The 16,386-nt window shown below is 36.9% G+C and overlaps 1 protein-coding gene across 4 annotated transcripts; it reads right to left on the bottom strand.

The window, feature by feature from the left end:
- Positions 1-409: 409 nt before the first annotated feature.
- ALC (basic helix-loop-helix (bHLH) DNA-binding superfamily protein) lies at positions 410-7,596 on the bottom strand. 4 transcript variants are annotated; one of them, XM_088887783.1, is made up of 9 exons: positions 6,415-7,596; positions 6,169-6,285; positions 6,009-6,074; positions 5,857-5,922; positions 5,488-5,533; positions 1,856-2,173; positions 1,705-1,774; positions 912-1,044; positions 410-824 (listed from the first exon to the last, which is right to left on the bottom strand). In XM_088887783.1, the coding sequence occupies exons 1-6, from the start codon at positions 6,961-6,963 to the stop codon at positions 1,995-1,997; spliced, it is 1,023 nt and encodes a 340-aa protein (XP_088743909.1). In that variant the 5' UTR covers positions 6,964-7,596; the 3' UTR covers positions 410-824; positions 912-1,044; positions 1,705-1,774; positions 1,856-1,994. The 4 variants fall into 4 exon arrangements, with proteins under 4 accessions (XP_088743909.1, XP_088743908.1, XP_010270226.1 ...); XM_088887782.1 differs by lacking the exon at positions 5,488-5,533 and adding an exon at positions 1,134-1,269; XM_010271924.3 differs by lacking the exon at positions 5,488-5,533.
- Positions 7,597-16,386: the final 8,790 nt, after the last annotated feature.

The following is a 16,386-nucleotide window of genomic DNA, read 5'->3' as shown; positions in this document are numbered from 1 at the left end:
AGCATCTAAGAAAATTGACCACCCTTTTAAGGAATGCATAAGCTTTTAGAAGGGGCCAATAGAAAAAACATCACTTCTCTCAAAAATCATATTGATTATATTTCCGATAATACCACTTAACGTAAGGTAAAACTAAACCTGTGTCAAACCATGACAAAGATGTTTATTGTTTTAAATACATTAATGCATATATTAGACAAACAGCTCGGTTATTTGCAGGTGTAACGAAATTAATGGCGGATTAAAGACGGATGGAGTGGGGGTGGGGGTGGGGGGGGGCAAATGGACTCAAATAATCAAATTTTAGGATGATTGTCGTTTTATTGACGAGGCCAATGCAACTATCGGCATTATATACTATATAGCAGAGGAGTATTTATGCAACGCTCGTGGCTCACTGGGAAACCAATTTCTATGACGTCCCATTTCAATTTCCGAGGAGAAACATGTTGTATTAAAGATGGTTTCTCTATAATAACTGGTGCAAACAGATGGCAGGGCTCAGGGCTGCCGCCCCACCAAAAGAATGGAGGTTTTAGATTAGAAAAAGAAGCGTCACCATTTCTCCATCAACTATTCTACAAAGCAACTGCTGCAAGCACCTCCAAAGAGTGACGTTGAACTTCATAGCTCCACAATTCGAGGTGTTCGAATCCAGAGTACTGAAGACACAATTCATGAGCAACGTGGAGAAGATGGGGTTATGTTGACAACAACTCGAGTCAGCTAGGTAATTTGAACATCACTGATGCTATCGGTGTCATCAGCTTCAAAAGTTCAGCATCTTTACTTTGTTGTCATGTGACATACTTCTGGTCTCCAAGCTGGTATAATACATAAAAAAACAAGAAACTAAGATTGTTGACTGTATAGATGAGGAAACTGACATCTGCTTCACAATAATCTCTTACCCATGCAAATTTTGAACGAGAAACTGACTACTGTTTATATCTTTAGGGAGCACACCATGTGATCTTTCTCCCTGTGACATGCATGCCTCCTGAGAGTTTTCCTCTATGGCTCGTTCATCAAAATGCAGAGGCCCTGTAGTCATGGATTTCTTTTTATTTCCTCCCAAAACTGAACTTTTGGTTAGATAAAATGCAAGGCAATATAATAATGTAAAGCATCACCTTCTGGAAGGGAAAAGATCATCTAATTTTGGTCTTGTAGAATAATCAAAGTGGCCTACCCCTGTTCAACACGAAATGCCAGATGCTATATTGTTTTATGCCAGCATGGTTGGGTCCAGACCAGATAAGAGCAGACCTGATAACAAAACAGAGTCCAATCCTGACCCAAGCTCAATACCAACAGGATGGTCCGCAACTATTAGACCAAGAACTAAGCCTATTATTAATTGGGTTGCCCAATATTACTTGACAAGTCTTGGTAATTTGACAATAAATCTACTAATTTTCTTGCTTTCTCTTCTCAAAATAACTCATATATAATTAACTTAGAGGAAGTTAGAATGGGTAAACTACGAGAAACATGTAGAAAACATTGAGTATGTTTGCCATGGGCAGGTAAAACCAATCCCAACCCTATTAATATAATCAGAACTCAATGCAGATCCAGACCCTATGAGGCCAGGTCTGTTGGACTGACCTGGACCATTGACAGTCATAATAGTGGCGGCAAAATAACATATCCAACCTCTTGGGAAATCAAAATTGAAAGTTCTCAGGTAAGAAGACCCACCTGACAGGTTCTTCACAGAGTGATTCATATCGAATGGTTGCCGAGGCAATATATTTTCCCCATAGATTTCCTTCACACATACAAAACAAGATGGTAAGTCTTATTCCCATGAATCTGCACAAGAGTATCTAAGGTGTCAAAATTCACCAACCTTAGAGGATGAAAACAGAAATGGTCCATGATGAGCCTGATGTGATGATCCAATCCCAAATGAAGTTTCTGAATTGCTGATATTTGTCATACTGGGTAAGACAACCGGTTGATGAGAGGAAGTGCATTGGTTGGGAAGACTAAATGCCATTCGAGTTGAGGTTTCTTGGTTCATAGGCAGTGTGCTTGTTCCCGCTGTCATATGTAATGATCCACTTCCCCCACTGAAGTCCATTGGCACCTGCGGCAGTGGTATAGGCTGCAATACTCCAGGCAGGTACACTGGGTGCAGACTCAATCCATTTCTCATTGACAACATCTGTAGAATGAACAGTACAGTCAGAGACAAAGTCATCCATTTCCCCCCTCTTCTTCCCATTGTTCTGGTATATACTTCATGTTGGGATCTTGCTGGTTAACCTATTAGTGAGATCCATTGCTGGATTCCCATTAGGAATGCACCTCTGAGCGTGTAAGTACATAATGTTGTCTAAATTCAAAACATGGTTTCTACTTGCACGCTTGAAAGAACATTCTTATTGGGGAACCAGCAATAGATCAAAGTCATAGTAACCAGCAGATCTGAGCTTGCATGTTTCTGCTTATGGGTGTGGATGCAATTAGGGTGTCTTCCGTGACTTCGTCAGAATCTGATTAATTCACATAGAAATATCTGAGAAATTAAAGTATTTGGATACAGAAGCCTCGTTAAAGACGCTACAAAATGTACTAATAACCCACAAACAAGGCAGACAACTGAATAGAAAGACGAGGATTATTTTATTTTCTTTACACATGTTAAGATGCTAACTCTGATTGCATATGATGCAAACAACAAAGAACAAGGCCCCCACTTTATTATGGAAAGTCTACAGATGATGGAACAGATCTTTAGAAGACAACAGAGAGAGGAAACCCAAGCTTTATGGCATTAGAAGAGAAGCTTGGAATATGAATTGAAACTTTGGTTAAGAACCTACCAGGAGGGCTTCCAAATGAGTGAAGCTTTATTCTCTGCTATACATGAAAGTTGGCCCAATTTACCACTAAGATTATCAAACGGTAGAGTTTCTCTTCACAAGCCAATACTAAGAAATAGGATAAGAATGAGTGAGCAGCTCCATGATGGAATGGGGAAATCTTCCCAATCATTAGGGAACGAGGCATCCTTGTAGGCTCGTATTTTGTTGTGAATCTATAGGAACTTGGCTTGTGTGATCAGATGTCTTAAGAGTCAAGAGCATACCGACTTTGCTATTGCCAAGACTTCATTCACATGGACCAAACAGAATGACAATATATCACGCTAACCATCAAATTGAAAACACATGCAAGGATGAAGAATCAAAAATCACATAACCAAGTGAAACAAAAGTATATGCCATTCTGAATATTTAAAATTTGGCAATATCCAGGATGCACTATAGCCTGAAAATCACTATGGTCAGATGATCACTAGTTACTAAGAAGTAAAAATTCATATATTTCTGATTGTAATGGAGGCAAGATGCTTACAAGAATTAATTCTTTTTAACCCTCAAATTAAAAAGGTTAAAATACCCCATAAATCCAAGATTTCCAATGTGATAATTCAAATTGATATTTATTGTTGTTATGCAGCTCATAACAAAATTCTAGAAAATCTATTAAATCCAAATGAAAACTACAACTAATAAAATCATGAGAAGTCCACAGGCATATAGAAAAACTGGACAGCATACCCAAACAAAATCAAAGATGGGTTATCAAGAAATCATTTGACAGCTCTTGTTAAAGATTGGAGGGAAAATGATCATTTGACATCTCTCCATTAATGTCTTCAAGACCATAAGAACTTTTGATGATTTTGATTTTGCTCCCATGACAGGAGAAAAGGCAATGCCATTCATATCTCATAACTCCAAACTAGTTGTGCTAGAACGTGATTGATTTTTTAATAGTAACAATGACAGAAAGTTTTATTACCAGAAAAAGATCATAGAAAAAAGAACATGGAGAGGGAGCAACTAGAAAGAAAAAACAAACCCCAAGGTTATATTCCTACAGCCTCCCTATACGTCCAACCTAAGATTACACTAAGCAGAAAGTGCAGACCCCAATACAACTCTCTAGTAACACTACTCCTAAACAAACAGAGAGCAAATCAGCCCCCACAAGATTTCCCCCCACAACGTCCCACAGCACATTCAAGCCGTGTATTGGGAACATCTCCCGATGATGATACCAGAAATGATGATGCCATCATCGGGAGATGCTCACAATACACGGCGGGGATGTGCTGTGGGACGTTGTGGGGGGCAATCTGGTAGGGGCTGATTTGAACTCAAACAAACAATTGGCTAGACCATTAGCTGATCTCTTAATCCAGCAAAATGCTGGCTAGAAAGTGATTGCTTATTAATACTAATAGGCCAAATTGGTCATTGGCAATAACTTCAGGATGCAGATTTTCCCATGCTACACCAAAATCTTTATAGAAACCCTTTTTTTCGTAGAAGTATAGAAACCTAATTAACCCATAAAATAGATCCTCTGGAGATGTATTCTATCATCTCTTCCAATTAAGTAGCTCATGACCTTTTAGAAAGAACCAAATCCTAACCAAGCAAACCAAAACTTTAAGAATGGACATAAGGCAAACGGACAGAAGTGTAATAGTAGGATAAAGTGCTTTTAATTAAAATAATTCCTCCATCAGTTAAAAGACAACTGCCCTTTTCGATGAAACCAACTTCCTATAGAACCTTTCTTCAATGAATCCTAAAGTGGTTGCAGAAAGAATTCATCTCCATGGGGTCCTTATTAGGATGCCAGAGAGGACTAAGTAGATCATTGGACTCTTATCCACTTCACACCCACTTGCTTCAGTTTCCTTCATGTTGTCAAGCTTCCAATGCTTATGACATCAAAAGTTCATTACTGATAAAAGATCTTATAGAATGCATCCTTTACTCACACTTGATAAAAAGAAGACTGCAGAATATGATGGCACAAAAAAAAATAAAAAAATTATTTTTCTTAAGAAAAACCTTATCAAGCATAAGTGAAGCTAGAATAAAGGACAATGAGGAAACCAAGATGAAATGTTAACCATTCCATAGAAAGCTCTGCCTTCAACTGTAAGAAATCCATTTTCCAATTGAAGCCTAATGCCTCTGGAAATTAATCCATCAACCCTTACTCCTCACCATCACTAATCCTAGACAAAGCAATTCACTGTAGCTTTCCTTGGGTCATTCCTGACTATGTTTTATGAGCATCTACAGGATTCAATCAATTTAAATACTTGTCTGGAGAAGAAGAGAATGGAGTTTATTGTGATCACTTCAGCATTTTCACCTTTTAGATAAAAGCTTGAGGGAAAATGGTTGTTCCCACCTTTAATCCATGACCATAGAGGATAAAGATGGAACATCCTGTAAGATGCTAAATTGCATTTTAACAATACCAAGTCTTTGATAATTAACATTAGCTTTGAAATTGTTGTCAACTTCATTCACAATTAATTTTTATGCCATTAATGACAAAGTTTCCTAAAACGATTTATCCATGTAATCACTATGTTAGATATAAATTACTATTTTAATTTTGATAATTTGAGAACCAAAGAAAATCATGAGAAACAAGAAATACCTTTTACGTCTGTTCCAACATTTTTACAGGAAAACTTCCTTTTGACCTTCAATAGGAAGTTTTGAATTTGTTCAGAAAAGAAAGCATACAAATTGCACAAGGAATCATAGAACAGAAGATACCCTCCACCCTATCCACACTCACAAAGAAAAAGGTAAAAGATGAACGAGGAGGCAATATGGTGGGTAGCCATAACGCGTCTAATCATTTTAGACACTGTACAAAATTGCATAAACAGGGATCCCTGTCCAAGAACATAGGCACATACTGCTCATTAACACCTTTTTGCTTTTCTCTTTTTTCTGTGTGTTTGAAGGGAGGGAGGGAAGAAATGGAGAGCGCTGCAACATCTAAAAGAGAGATACTCACTTGTACTTGAAGCTGAAGCTGCTTGAGATATTCAATGGCTTCATCCAACATCGAAGCCTTATCCGTCTGCCACAATCAGAATATCGGATATGACTTTCAATGGCTTCAACCCAGAAAGCATTGTAGGAGATAGAAAAAGAACAAGCGAATACCTTGTTCGAATTTGGAATAAGGTTCTGCAATGCTTTCATTTTCTCATTGATCCTACTCCTCCTCCTCTGCCCAACAAATTTCACAGTTAAAACAAATCCATAACGCAATGGGAATAATAGAAGGAAAAGCATGAGAGCTTGCTATATTATGAACCCCAACCTTTTCAGACAAATTATGAACTTCGGCCGCTCTGCTTCTCTTTGAAGATGACGACGAAGAAGAAGTAGAACGAGGGGGCATAGGTTTCGATGGCTCCTCTGACGTTTCAAGACCCTCCTACGATCAAAAGGCATGTATGTACCCATTGAATTCGATAATTTAAAAAAGAAAACAAATCTTTGGAAAAAATAAAAAAGTTCTCCCAAGTTGCAAGAAATACAGAAGGAAACAAGGATATAAAAGAACCTCGCTTTCGCATTCGTAGTCGTCGAGGTCATTGTCCAACGGGGACTTTCTTTGCTTGGCAGTTGCCGTGACATCATCACAGTCCGCAGTCCCAACGGAAGTCGTAATAGTTGCTTTTTCTTTCGCCTCGGATGGGAAACATAGGCCGGAAGAAGAGAAGATGAAACTGGAACTGGAGGAGACTGCAACGCCGGAGGACTCGACCTTGGAGTTGGAGGTTCCATTCCTGACTCGGCAGTCGGCGGAATCAAATGGAAGACTTGACCCGTATGGATGGTGTGGATGCTCCGGGAGAGCTTTAGATGTAGTTAGTGGGGAAGAAGAAAAGAAAGCAGGAGGAGCAGGGGCAGAAAGAGACGATGATGAGAAGGGCATTTGGTTGGACCTATCAGACATGCAAGCAGAAGAAGATGAAGAGGAGTGGAGGAAATGACGAAGGAAAAGCGAGATATCGTCTGATTCAACTGCGGGACGGGAAGGAGGAGTAGGAGTAGGAGAAGAGGATGGTGGAGGAAGGGAAGAGCAGGTTTTTTCATACATGTCCGCCATAGAAGTCAGAAGGAAGAGAAAAGCGATAGAAAGGGAGGAGGAAAAAGTTCAGCTCTCATCTTCCACACCCACACGAGAAAAGCTAATAAAAGCGCAGGTCAGGCGTTGTTGATGTTCCTTCTTCTGCAAACCCATCTCCACACACTTTCTCTCTGTGGGTTTGGTTTCTGGAGTTTCCCCCCCTTTTTATTTTTTTCAGGGCTGGTGCTGTCTGTCTGTGCCTGCTCTAATAATAAACCACAGGCTCGTTAGACTACTTAGCAGAAGCCAAGGCAAATGTAGAGAGAAAAAGAGAATACGGTCGCTTAAGCTCTTTTTCTATGACTTGCAGAGTTTTAATTTTTAGAGTGTTTTTCTGTGTTGCTGCAAAAAAGAAAGTCCCGTACCACTCCAGTCCAAACTCCAAACACCCCCACCAGGCCAGGCCACAACCCCATCAAAAATGAAAAATCAAATCAAAATCAAACCTTGGTAGTTGCCTAGTTGGTTCCTCTCTCTCCGCCTCTCCCTCTCTGTTGTTGTTCTGGACTTCTGGGTTTTGGGCCTTCTGGCATCTAATTATCTAATGGCTCCGGCCGTAATTTATCGTTCATTGAGCTTAGAGAAGTTAGTTCTGCGAACAATTACAAATTTACAATACAAAACAAACAAGGGAACCTCCATATATATATATATATCAAACCTTTCAGAGTTAACTCGACTCGCATCGATCTACCCGTTGACAGGTGACAGTCGTGACCCAGCATTGGATGGGTCCCACTTAATTTACCGCTCAAAGTTAACACGTGTAAACGACGTGGCACTGTTGCATAATCCACGTGTTCACCTAAGTAGATGGCGGTTGGATGCAGTCATGCAGATCTAGTCATATAGAAATGAAATGGGCCAAATCATGGACGGTGGCGGTGGGCGGGTGCCAGGCGCCTTCTCTGTGGCCGGTTGGCCTGTTATCCCTAGAATTCTGAGTCGTCCATAAAAGTTAGGTAGCAGCAGTAGAGTGGAGAATGGAGATGATTTTCTGAGGTGTACATTGGATGCCAATCCAATGGCTTGGATGCCTAGAGAGCAAACTCAGATGATGTTCCTCCTCCAAGTCATTATTGGGCGGATAATTTCAGACTCCGTAACCCACGTGGGGCCCAGCAAGTTGAAGTGGGTCGGTCACTAGACTCACTACTCACTGGGTGGGCTACTACTGGGCTTCCGCCTTCTAGCTCGTAGCTACTACCATGTTATCCTCCGTGTTTAGAACTTTAGAATGCTAAGGAAAGGGTTAAGGGTGTGCCCTGTGTCGTATGTGTGTGTGTGTCTCTCTCTGTCTTTTACTTCATACTTCATACATTGGGATGAGAAATGAGAATGTTTCCCCGTCTCGTGACACGTGAAACCATTCAGAATTTAAAAGGTTTTTTGGCCTTTGATTTTGTTTTTCAAAATAAAAATTAATTTTTTTTTCTGATACGAGAAACAAAATATTTACTATTATAATGTCAAATACCCAAAAGAAATGCCACAGGAAGAAACATTTGAAAAAAAAAATCAAAGAAAGAATTTTGTCAGGGTTGGTAATGGAAAAGAGAGAGAATACCAAACTCATGACCTCAACACCCTGTTCCTAAAAATTAGAAAAAACAAAACACGCCATGGACCGGGTGATACATTGCTTGTTAAATATTAAATAATAAATAATAAATGCTTAAAATGTCATGACCTTGGAAATTTACTTCTTCCTCGACTCTCGGAAGCTACCTATAAATAATTCCAGTACCATTTGTGACTTACAAAAACGAAGAAAATGATTGTTTCATCCAAACCCATTCCCAATTCCACCTCATTAAATTCATGGACGAAGGGGGAGACAACTTTTTCTCTTTTTGTGTTTAATGCAAAATAACTTAAAAAGATCATCAGTGTTCAAATTATTATTTTCTACCACATGAAGGAGCTGTTTTATTTCCAAAACAACAACAAAAATAATAATAAAAACAATTAAGGAAAATAAGGGTGATGATGGTCTTTTTTTTTTTTTTTTTGCTAAGTCTAAAAAATAAATCAAAACCATTCTGTTTCAGAATAAATTGATTTTTCGAAAGTAAGCATAAAAAATATGTTCTTTATTGCATGTATACAAATGCTTTTTTTTTTGTTTTTTAAACCTGAAACAAAAATAAAAAACAAAACAGATTTATATTTGGTTCTCAAAACGAAAAAAAAAAAGGGAAAAACATAGTTCAAGAATATATTTTCGTTTTTATATAACAATCCTAAAAAAACAGATGAAAGCAAAAACATTCATGTAGTAAGAGTACTGAAATAGATTATGGGCTTGTTTTCTTTGAGGGAATAGGGGTCTAGAATCAGAATGGGAATGGATCATTTTGATTCCAATTGTTTGGTTGGGTTGATTTAGAATCTCATTTTCTTTTCTAGTGCAATGGCATTCCCCTATTTGAGAGAATGGTTAGCGGTGAGAAAGAAAAACCGAACCAATGAAGTTGGTCGGTTTAATTTCATTTTGGTATTCTTAAAAAAATGAAGTTATCAACTTGATTTCGTTAACCAATATAAAAAATGACGGTTAATCGAACTAGTTGGTATACATATATTTCTATATACTATATGTATATTTATGTATATTATATATATATATATATATATATATATATATATATATATATTTTACATCACCCACGTATTATAAATTAATAAATATGCATTTTATATAAATACATATTTATAATATATAATATATTATTTATTATTTAAAATATAATATTTTATATGTATTTATAGTTTTTATTATAATATATATTATAAATATAAAAAAACCAAAAAATTGATAGTTAATCAAACCGGTCAAACTGATTAACCGATTGGCCTCAGTTCGGTTTCAATTACCGGTTTTCAAAAAATCGATAGTATCTGTTCGATTTCAAATATAAGCCCGCTATTCGATTAACTAAACCGTGAACACCCCTTTGGAATGACCATTCCCTCCTCTCCTTTGGCCTTTAATGAAAACCCGTTCTAACGGATTTCAATTCCCATTTTGGTCCCTATCTAAACCAAACAAACTATAAGAATAAACCATTCCGATCTAACGGATTTTTAATAGATATTGATTCTGAATCTAACTATAAACCAAACGGACCCTAAGCTCTCACTCTAACTTTTCTCATTTTCGTTTTTCTTCTTTTGATAGTCTTCTAGCTATTTAATTTCACCACCATATGTAAGACATTGCTTCAGAAATTAGAATCATCTCCACCACATTGAATTTGGGACCACTGGGAAAGCACATAAAAATTAGTAATTCCATCGGCCGAGTCACTCCTGCCTTTGTTGTTTTGGAGTGCATTGGCTTATTCCATTAAAGGTGCATATTTGGGTTCAATAAAGTTTTTACCATTTTAGTAAATGCCTACTTCCGTCTCATGACCATACCATTTTAGTCCCTCAGCATCTAATGGATTCTGAAGCATTGATGGTGTACATCAGTGGTCACTGACCCAGTAGCTGAGATGACTAAGTGTCCCCTTAAATATGAGCGGGGATGATTCCCTATAACCAAAACCATTGCACACACCATGAAAATTTGGGAATCCCATCACACATTGCGAACATCTTCTCTGTACTATGCGAGATATTCCCTATACGTGGATAGATATTATGTGAGAGGAGATTCGTCTCTAAGTAGTAAATACGAAAGTGTAGAATCTTCTGAAAACATAAATCGTGTACACACCCTAGAAGAATAGCATCCAGCCACACTTCAAGAATATCACATATGCATAGAAAATGTCTCACCATGAATTTTCATACAAAGTCATGTTGGTTTATGAAGCATAAAAAAAGAATGTTAATGTGTATTGCTGCCTATTTTAATAACATGAGATCAAAGTATAAAAATATAAAAAATAATGTAAAGTATAATATAAAAACTGGTTGGCGTTTGTTTGGGCAAGGCGAGCAATAAAAAGAACTTAATCTTTTAGGTGTCACCTTGACAACTCTGATATAAATGCAAATATATATATATATATATATAAGGTTTTGTATATTGGTATTTATATTCTTCTCAACTAAAAAATAAGTTTGTCGTGCAACAATTTGCGTTGGGCCAATTTGTGCCTGCACATTTAAGAACCTTTTTTTTATCATTTTTTAGAAATGTTATATCCACAAAAAAAAAACATTATTAACGTAATTTTCTTAAAAAATTCACAAAAAATAACTCTAAAATGAAAACATCTTCAGCTTCCTTCAGAAAAGAAATAAAACTTATTCTAAAGACCCAGATTTAGAATCTGATATGCGCTACTATTTGACATAGGGTATACAAACCAACATCTCATATATACCCTCTTAGATCATATTCATATAAACTCACATTTAAATGGATTTAACATTAAACATTAAAATTAGAATTTAGAAAAATGAGATGATATCCATTTAAGGGTTGAACTATGATATTGAAAAGATATTACAACTGAAAAACTTGTAACCACTCAATGAATATCATAAAAGTGGTAACCAATCAGATGGTATCTATTTATTAAAATTTATGTCGAGTGTTGATTGGTCAAATCATTTTTGGTATCATGTCCTTTTAGCAACGGAGATTTTTAATGGAAATCTCTATCCAAATATTGCATACTTTATAATCAAATATCAAAGGAAAACATGCTTTTTTAGACCCCCTAAGTTAACTCCAGGTGGAGGGGCATGCTTTTGAAATAACCTATTCATTCGTCAGGTAGCCCAATGGGCTGGGATAGCCCGTTCTTGGTCAGGTTTGGACAATATTTTAAGCATGTGAGCTTAGGCTCGAGCCCAAAACAGTAAGCCTAACTTTTTTTGAGCGGGGATTTTTTGACTTGATAATATGTCATATAATAAAAAATGGGTCATCCTGATTCACAGTCATAATCGGAATCAGAATGGTCTATTCCCATAATATGCTTGGTTCAGATAGGAATGAGAATGACATTTGGAATCAGTAGGAATGGAATTTCATTCCCAAAGGTGGTGCAAGGAAAGCACATTCCCTCAAATCGGGGAATGCCATTCCAGCAGGAATGGGAATTGAATTCTGATTTTGCCCAACCAAACAGTTGGAATCGAAATAACCCATTTTGATTTCAATTCCATACCTTTATTATTGTAAACAAAATGGGGCCAAGATATAATACATATTTTTCTTTGTTCCTCTCTTCTCAAGGCATAGTGAGATATTTTATATTTTTGAGTTTTGAGGTCGTTTAATATAAATAAATTAGTTTTTTGAGTAAAAATAAAAAAGATCTTACCTAAATTTCTTGGTCGGGCTTCACGCTTTATACAACAACCAACAATATAATTTTATATTTTTGTTTTAAGAATCAGTATTTTTTGGCCCTTATTTTTGGAACTCAAAAAAAAAACAAAAAAACAAAACACTGGAGACCCCCCCCCCCCCCCCTTTCCCTAACAACACTCTTGTGTGTGTTCATTTAGTGTAGACAATCTTTTCACACTTCACAGTGAAACGCCAAAGGCTACATTTGGTTCCGTGTGGGTTTATTGAAAAAACGCCACACATCAGCGCTGCATAGTCATTGCTGTTTATTGTGCATAAAACCATTTTTGGTTTTAACATTTATCAAATAAACATTAAAAAAAAAACATAAATGTTTGGATTTGTGTACATGAAGCATTTGGAGAAATGTCAAATCCTTGTTTTCCTTAATGCCTCAAAACTTATTAAAATGAAATACTTACATGGCATATTTTATGGGGTGTTAGTATGAGGCGAAAAGTAAAAAATGTTTAAAGTTATGCCTAACTAAACAATAAAAACAAAAAAAATTTAAAATAAAAAAATAATTTTTTTCAAATAAACATTTAAAGCAATAAACACTATATCTATAAACGCCGACAAAACCAAACACATACCAAATGATGTAACTCTCAATACCTTCAAATAATCAAAATCTAAAGCAACCAATCCAAATAGTGCTTAACACGCAAGGTGTCTAGAGTCCACAACTAGGTTTATGAAACTCTTGCAGGCATGGATCAATGTCAATTATCAAATCACACCAATGGCACACCAAGAAAAATGATGACTTGTTACGTCATCATTTATTTTCATTAACCATATTTAAATGTTTGGACTATTTATGCTACCTATCTGTTATAATGAATTTGAGCATTTATGTAGTAACAATAATAGAGCTAAGAATAATATCTTAAAGGTGTTCTCGAATTCCTTCTATGCCCATTACCAAACAGCTGAGATGGTCATTCAGCTTCCTTCAAAGGATGGCTCTCCGTGGTAAAATAGACCTCCATTATCAAACAGAGCTGAGATGGTCATTGAGCATCCCTCCAAAAATGAAGTCACAGCATTAAACCTGCGTTGAGTCTCGTGATTAGATATGTTCATGGACCAGGTTCGGGCTTGGCTTTTATTAAAATTTAAAGAATCTGGTCTGAAGCCCGAACCGGCCACAGTATAAGTTAGGCTCAAAGCCCCGCTTATGAACAGGTCTATTCATGATAAAATAGATCTCACAAGATTAGATTTGACCCGTGTATTTTATAACAACCCACTCCCCAACCCCCTATGTATAATTTGTAATATCTAAAGAAAAAAAAAATTAAATTATAAAAAAATGCTAAACGGCAACTTGCCCATAAATTTGAAATCAATTCAGGGTCAGGATTCATCCTCTGGTGAAGCTACAAAATTCTGACCTAAACTGATCAATCATTCTCCCAAATATAAGTTAATACTCTGCAACTCAATGCAGAATTCTAAAAAAATCCTCTCACTAGACTCATGGAAAAAAATCGTCAGCGTTGCTATCTCCACATAATCTCTCTTTATGAGAAACATTAAATTGAAAAGAATCAAGGACTTTTATTACTAGAATAGTATTCCAATCCAAAGGTGGATTAAGCCTGACGTGGGTGGTAAGATTTAAGCTTAAACATAGCCAATCAAGACTATTTCCTAGCTCCCTACCTGACATGATTGGGCAACCTTTTTTCCCATTTTAGTAATTTTTCCTCCTAAATGACAAAAAATGGAAAGTACTATGAGTGGAGATGCAGAGGTTTATAAAATAGTTTGGCAATATTACTGAACTAAAGAGATTAATAGATTGAGTTTGTTAAAAACTTTGTTGTTTTATTTATCACATCTTAGGGAGGCAGAGGTCATGGACACTCCCACGGTCCCACCCATTATTGCCACATAGAAGAATTTTGTGACCACAAAACCTACCTCTCTCTCTCTCTCTTCTTTCTTTGTTACACCTTTGCCCTGTTGAGATGGTTTGGTTTGACTCTAATTGTGTTCAGGTCAAGTCCAAAATTGTAAAACTCCAACCAGTTATGCATTTTTTTAATGTTAAATAACCCTGAAAATTTGGTTTTCAAAGGTTAACGTCTTCCTCCACAAACATCCAGCACTAAATTGAGAGGTAACTTCAGTGTTGCCCTTTAATAATTTTGTCTTTAATGGCTAAGTTGCACATAATTGATTCAATAAAAGAACAGAGAGAGAGGAATCCCAAGGTCATTATGACCCACAAAGCATCTTGTCACAGGAAAGACTCTTGGACTTTCAGAGGTTTCTAATAAACATGATTAACAAGGTTTCTAATAAAAATTAAGGCAGTTAATTTTTCACTGACAATAATGCTGCAGTTTTACTTTACCCTTTTTTTTTTCCAACTGGTTGCTGAAAAACTTTACCACCCACCATACGACCTTGGATTCTTACCTTTATGTTCAGTCAATGCATATTCTATTTGGTCCCCGTTTGGCATGTCTTTTTGTGCTGTGTTTTGGCTGTTTATAATTTGGGTAGATCCTGTCACTTATTTTTTTCATTTGGTTTATGACAGATTTAGCTGTCAAAAGTTGATGCGTCAAATTTTAGACTAATTTCGGAAAACTTTAAATAAAGTTTTTTCGTGTTTTTCTCATTTTATTCTCATACAGAAAGACGGTGATAACCAAATTATAAAAAACTCAATGAATCTTTTAACAGTTAAAACTACTAAAAAATCTTCCAAAACGAATTGCCAAACGGCCCCTTGGTTAACTTTGGTTCAGTTTGTATAGAATTGTATTTGTATATTTATATTTACACTATTTCCAAACTGAACTTGCAACTGGCTAGCTTTCATTGTGACGAAAAAGACAGTGTAGCAGGCAGGGACAGAGGATATAAATTTGCTGTCCCACCACTAATTTCAAATATAGAAATGAGGATGAAGACCCCAAATTCGACAAAGGTGAATGCTAGAGTGAAAAAAAAAAAAAAAAAAAAAAGCTCGGATCAAACGATTTTACAAACAGCTGGAAGGCCTTATCAGGATCCAGACGCGAAGAAGCAAGGCAACATCATCTCATACGGAAACGACGAAACATGATTTTGATGTGGGGGGGTCAAACGTTTTATCCGGGTGGGTGGGTCTAACAGCTTTAAAGGAAATCCCTGGAGATTCCACCACATATTCTAAAACAAGCTAATGGAGCAAGCGAAGATGGTGCCCAAATTTTACAGATTCCATGTATTTCCAACAGGTCAGAAAAGCGAAGATGATGGTCCAGTCCAAAGCCAAAGGCAGGAACCATTATTCTATTCTGTTCTTCTGTCTTTACTTTGCTGGGCCTGGGGAGTTGGGACTTTTATTAATTAGGAGGATGAGACCCCTCCTCCTCCTCCTCCTCCCCCCCCCCCCCCCTCAACGTCAATGGTTCCTTAGATGGGAGTGGGTCCCACTGTCCCTTCTCTCTTATTGACAATTTATTGTCAAAGGACATGATGGCTGATGGGTTTAAATCATTTGGAAAAACCCATCATCATTTTGGATTGAAAATTCTAAAAGCTTCTAAAGTAGGGAGATTTGGGGAATAAAATATCGTCTTTCTTGTCAAGCAGAAAATCTTTATTTTTTTTCTTCTTCTTATTATTATTTCCGGTGAAATGAATTCACCAAACAGAAAAATCAAGAGTAGCTTTTTTTCTGTTCTTTTTCTTTTTTGGTTGATGTGGAATCGGGATGAGAAGATGAAACTAGAGAATGACTTTTCACCACCCCCTGCATCTTTTCTAAATTGTTTATTCTTGTGAACAGAGAGAGAGAGAAAGAGAGGGATGGGTCAAACTCTATCTCACTCAGAGAGTCTCACGCTAGAATTTCATTGTCTTTGTCTGGGTCAGCGACACCTTAAGGAGAAGGAGAGAGATAGAGAGAACGAATAATGTTGTATTTTTGTGCGTCAGATTTTGTTGGTCAGTTGTAATACGTGGCATGAAATTATTGGACAGATGGATCTCCAACACAACGACGCGAGTCACGCGACCGACCACCAGACGAGACACAGACAAGAAGGTGAAGGACAAAGAATCCGCGTCGCTATCAA

This window comes from Nelumbo nucifera, chromosome 5 (genome assembly GCF_055504915.1).
Source record: "Nelumbo nucifera cultivar China Antique chromosome 5, China Antique-T2T, whole genome shotgun sequence".
In the NCBI taxonomy this organism is placed as follows: Eukaryota; Viridiplantae; Streptophyta; class Magnoliopsida; order Proteales; family Nelumbonaceae; genus Nelumbo; species Nelumbo nucifera.
The sequence above is the reverse complement of the archived record's forward strand: the minus strand, read 5'-3'. Positions and strand labels throughout refer to the sequence as shown.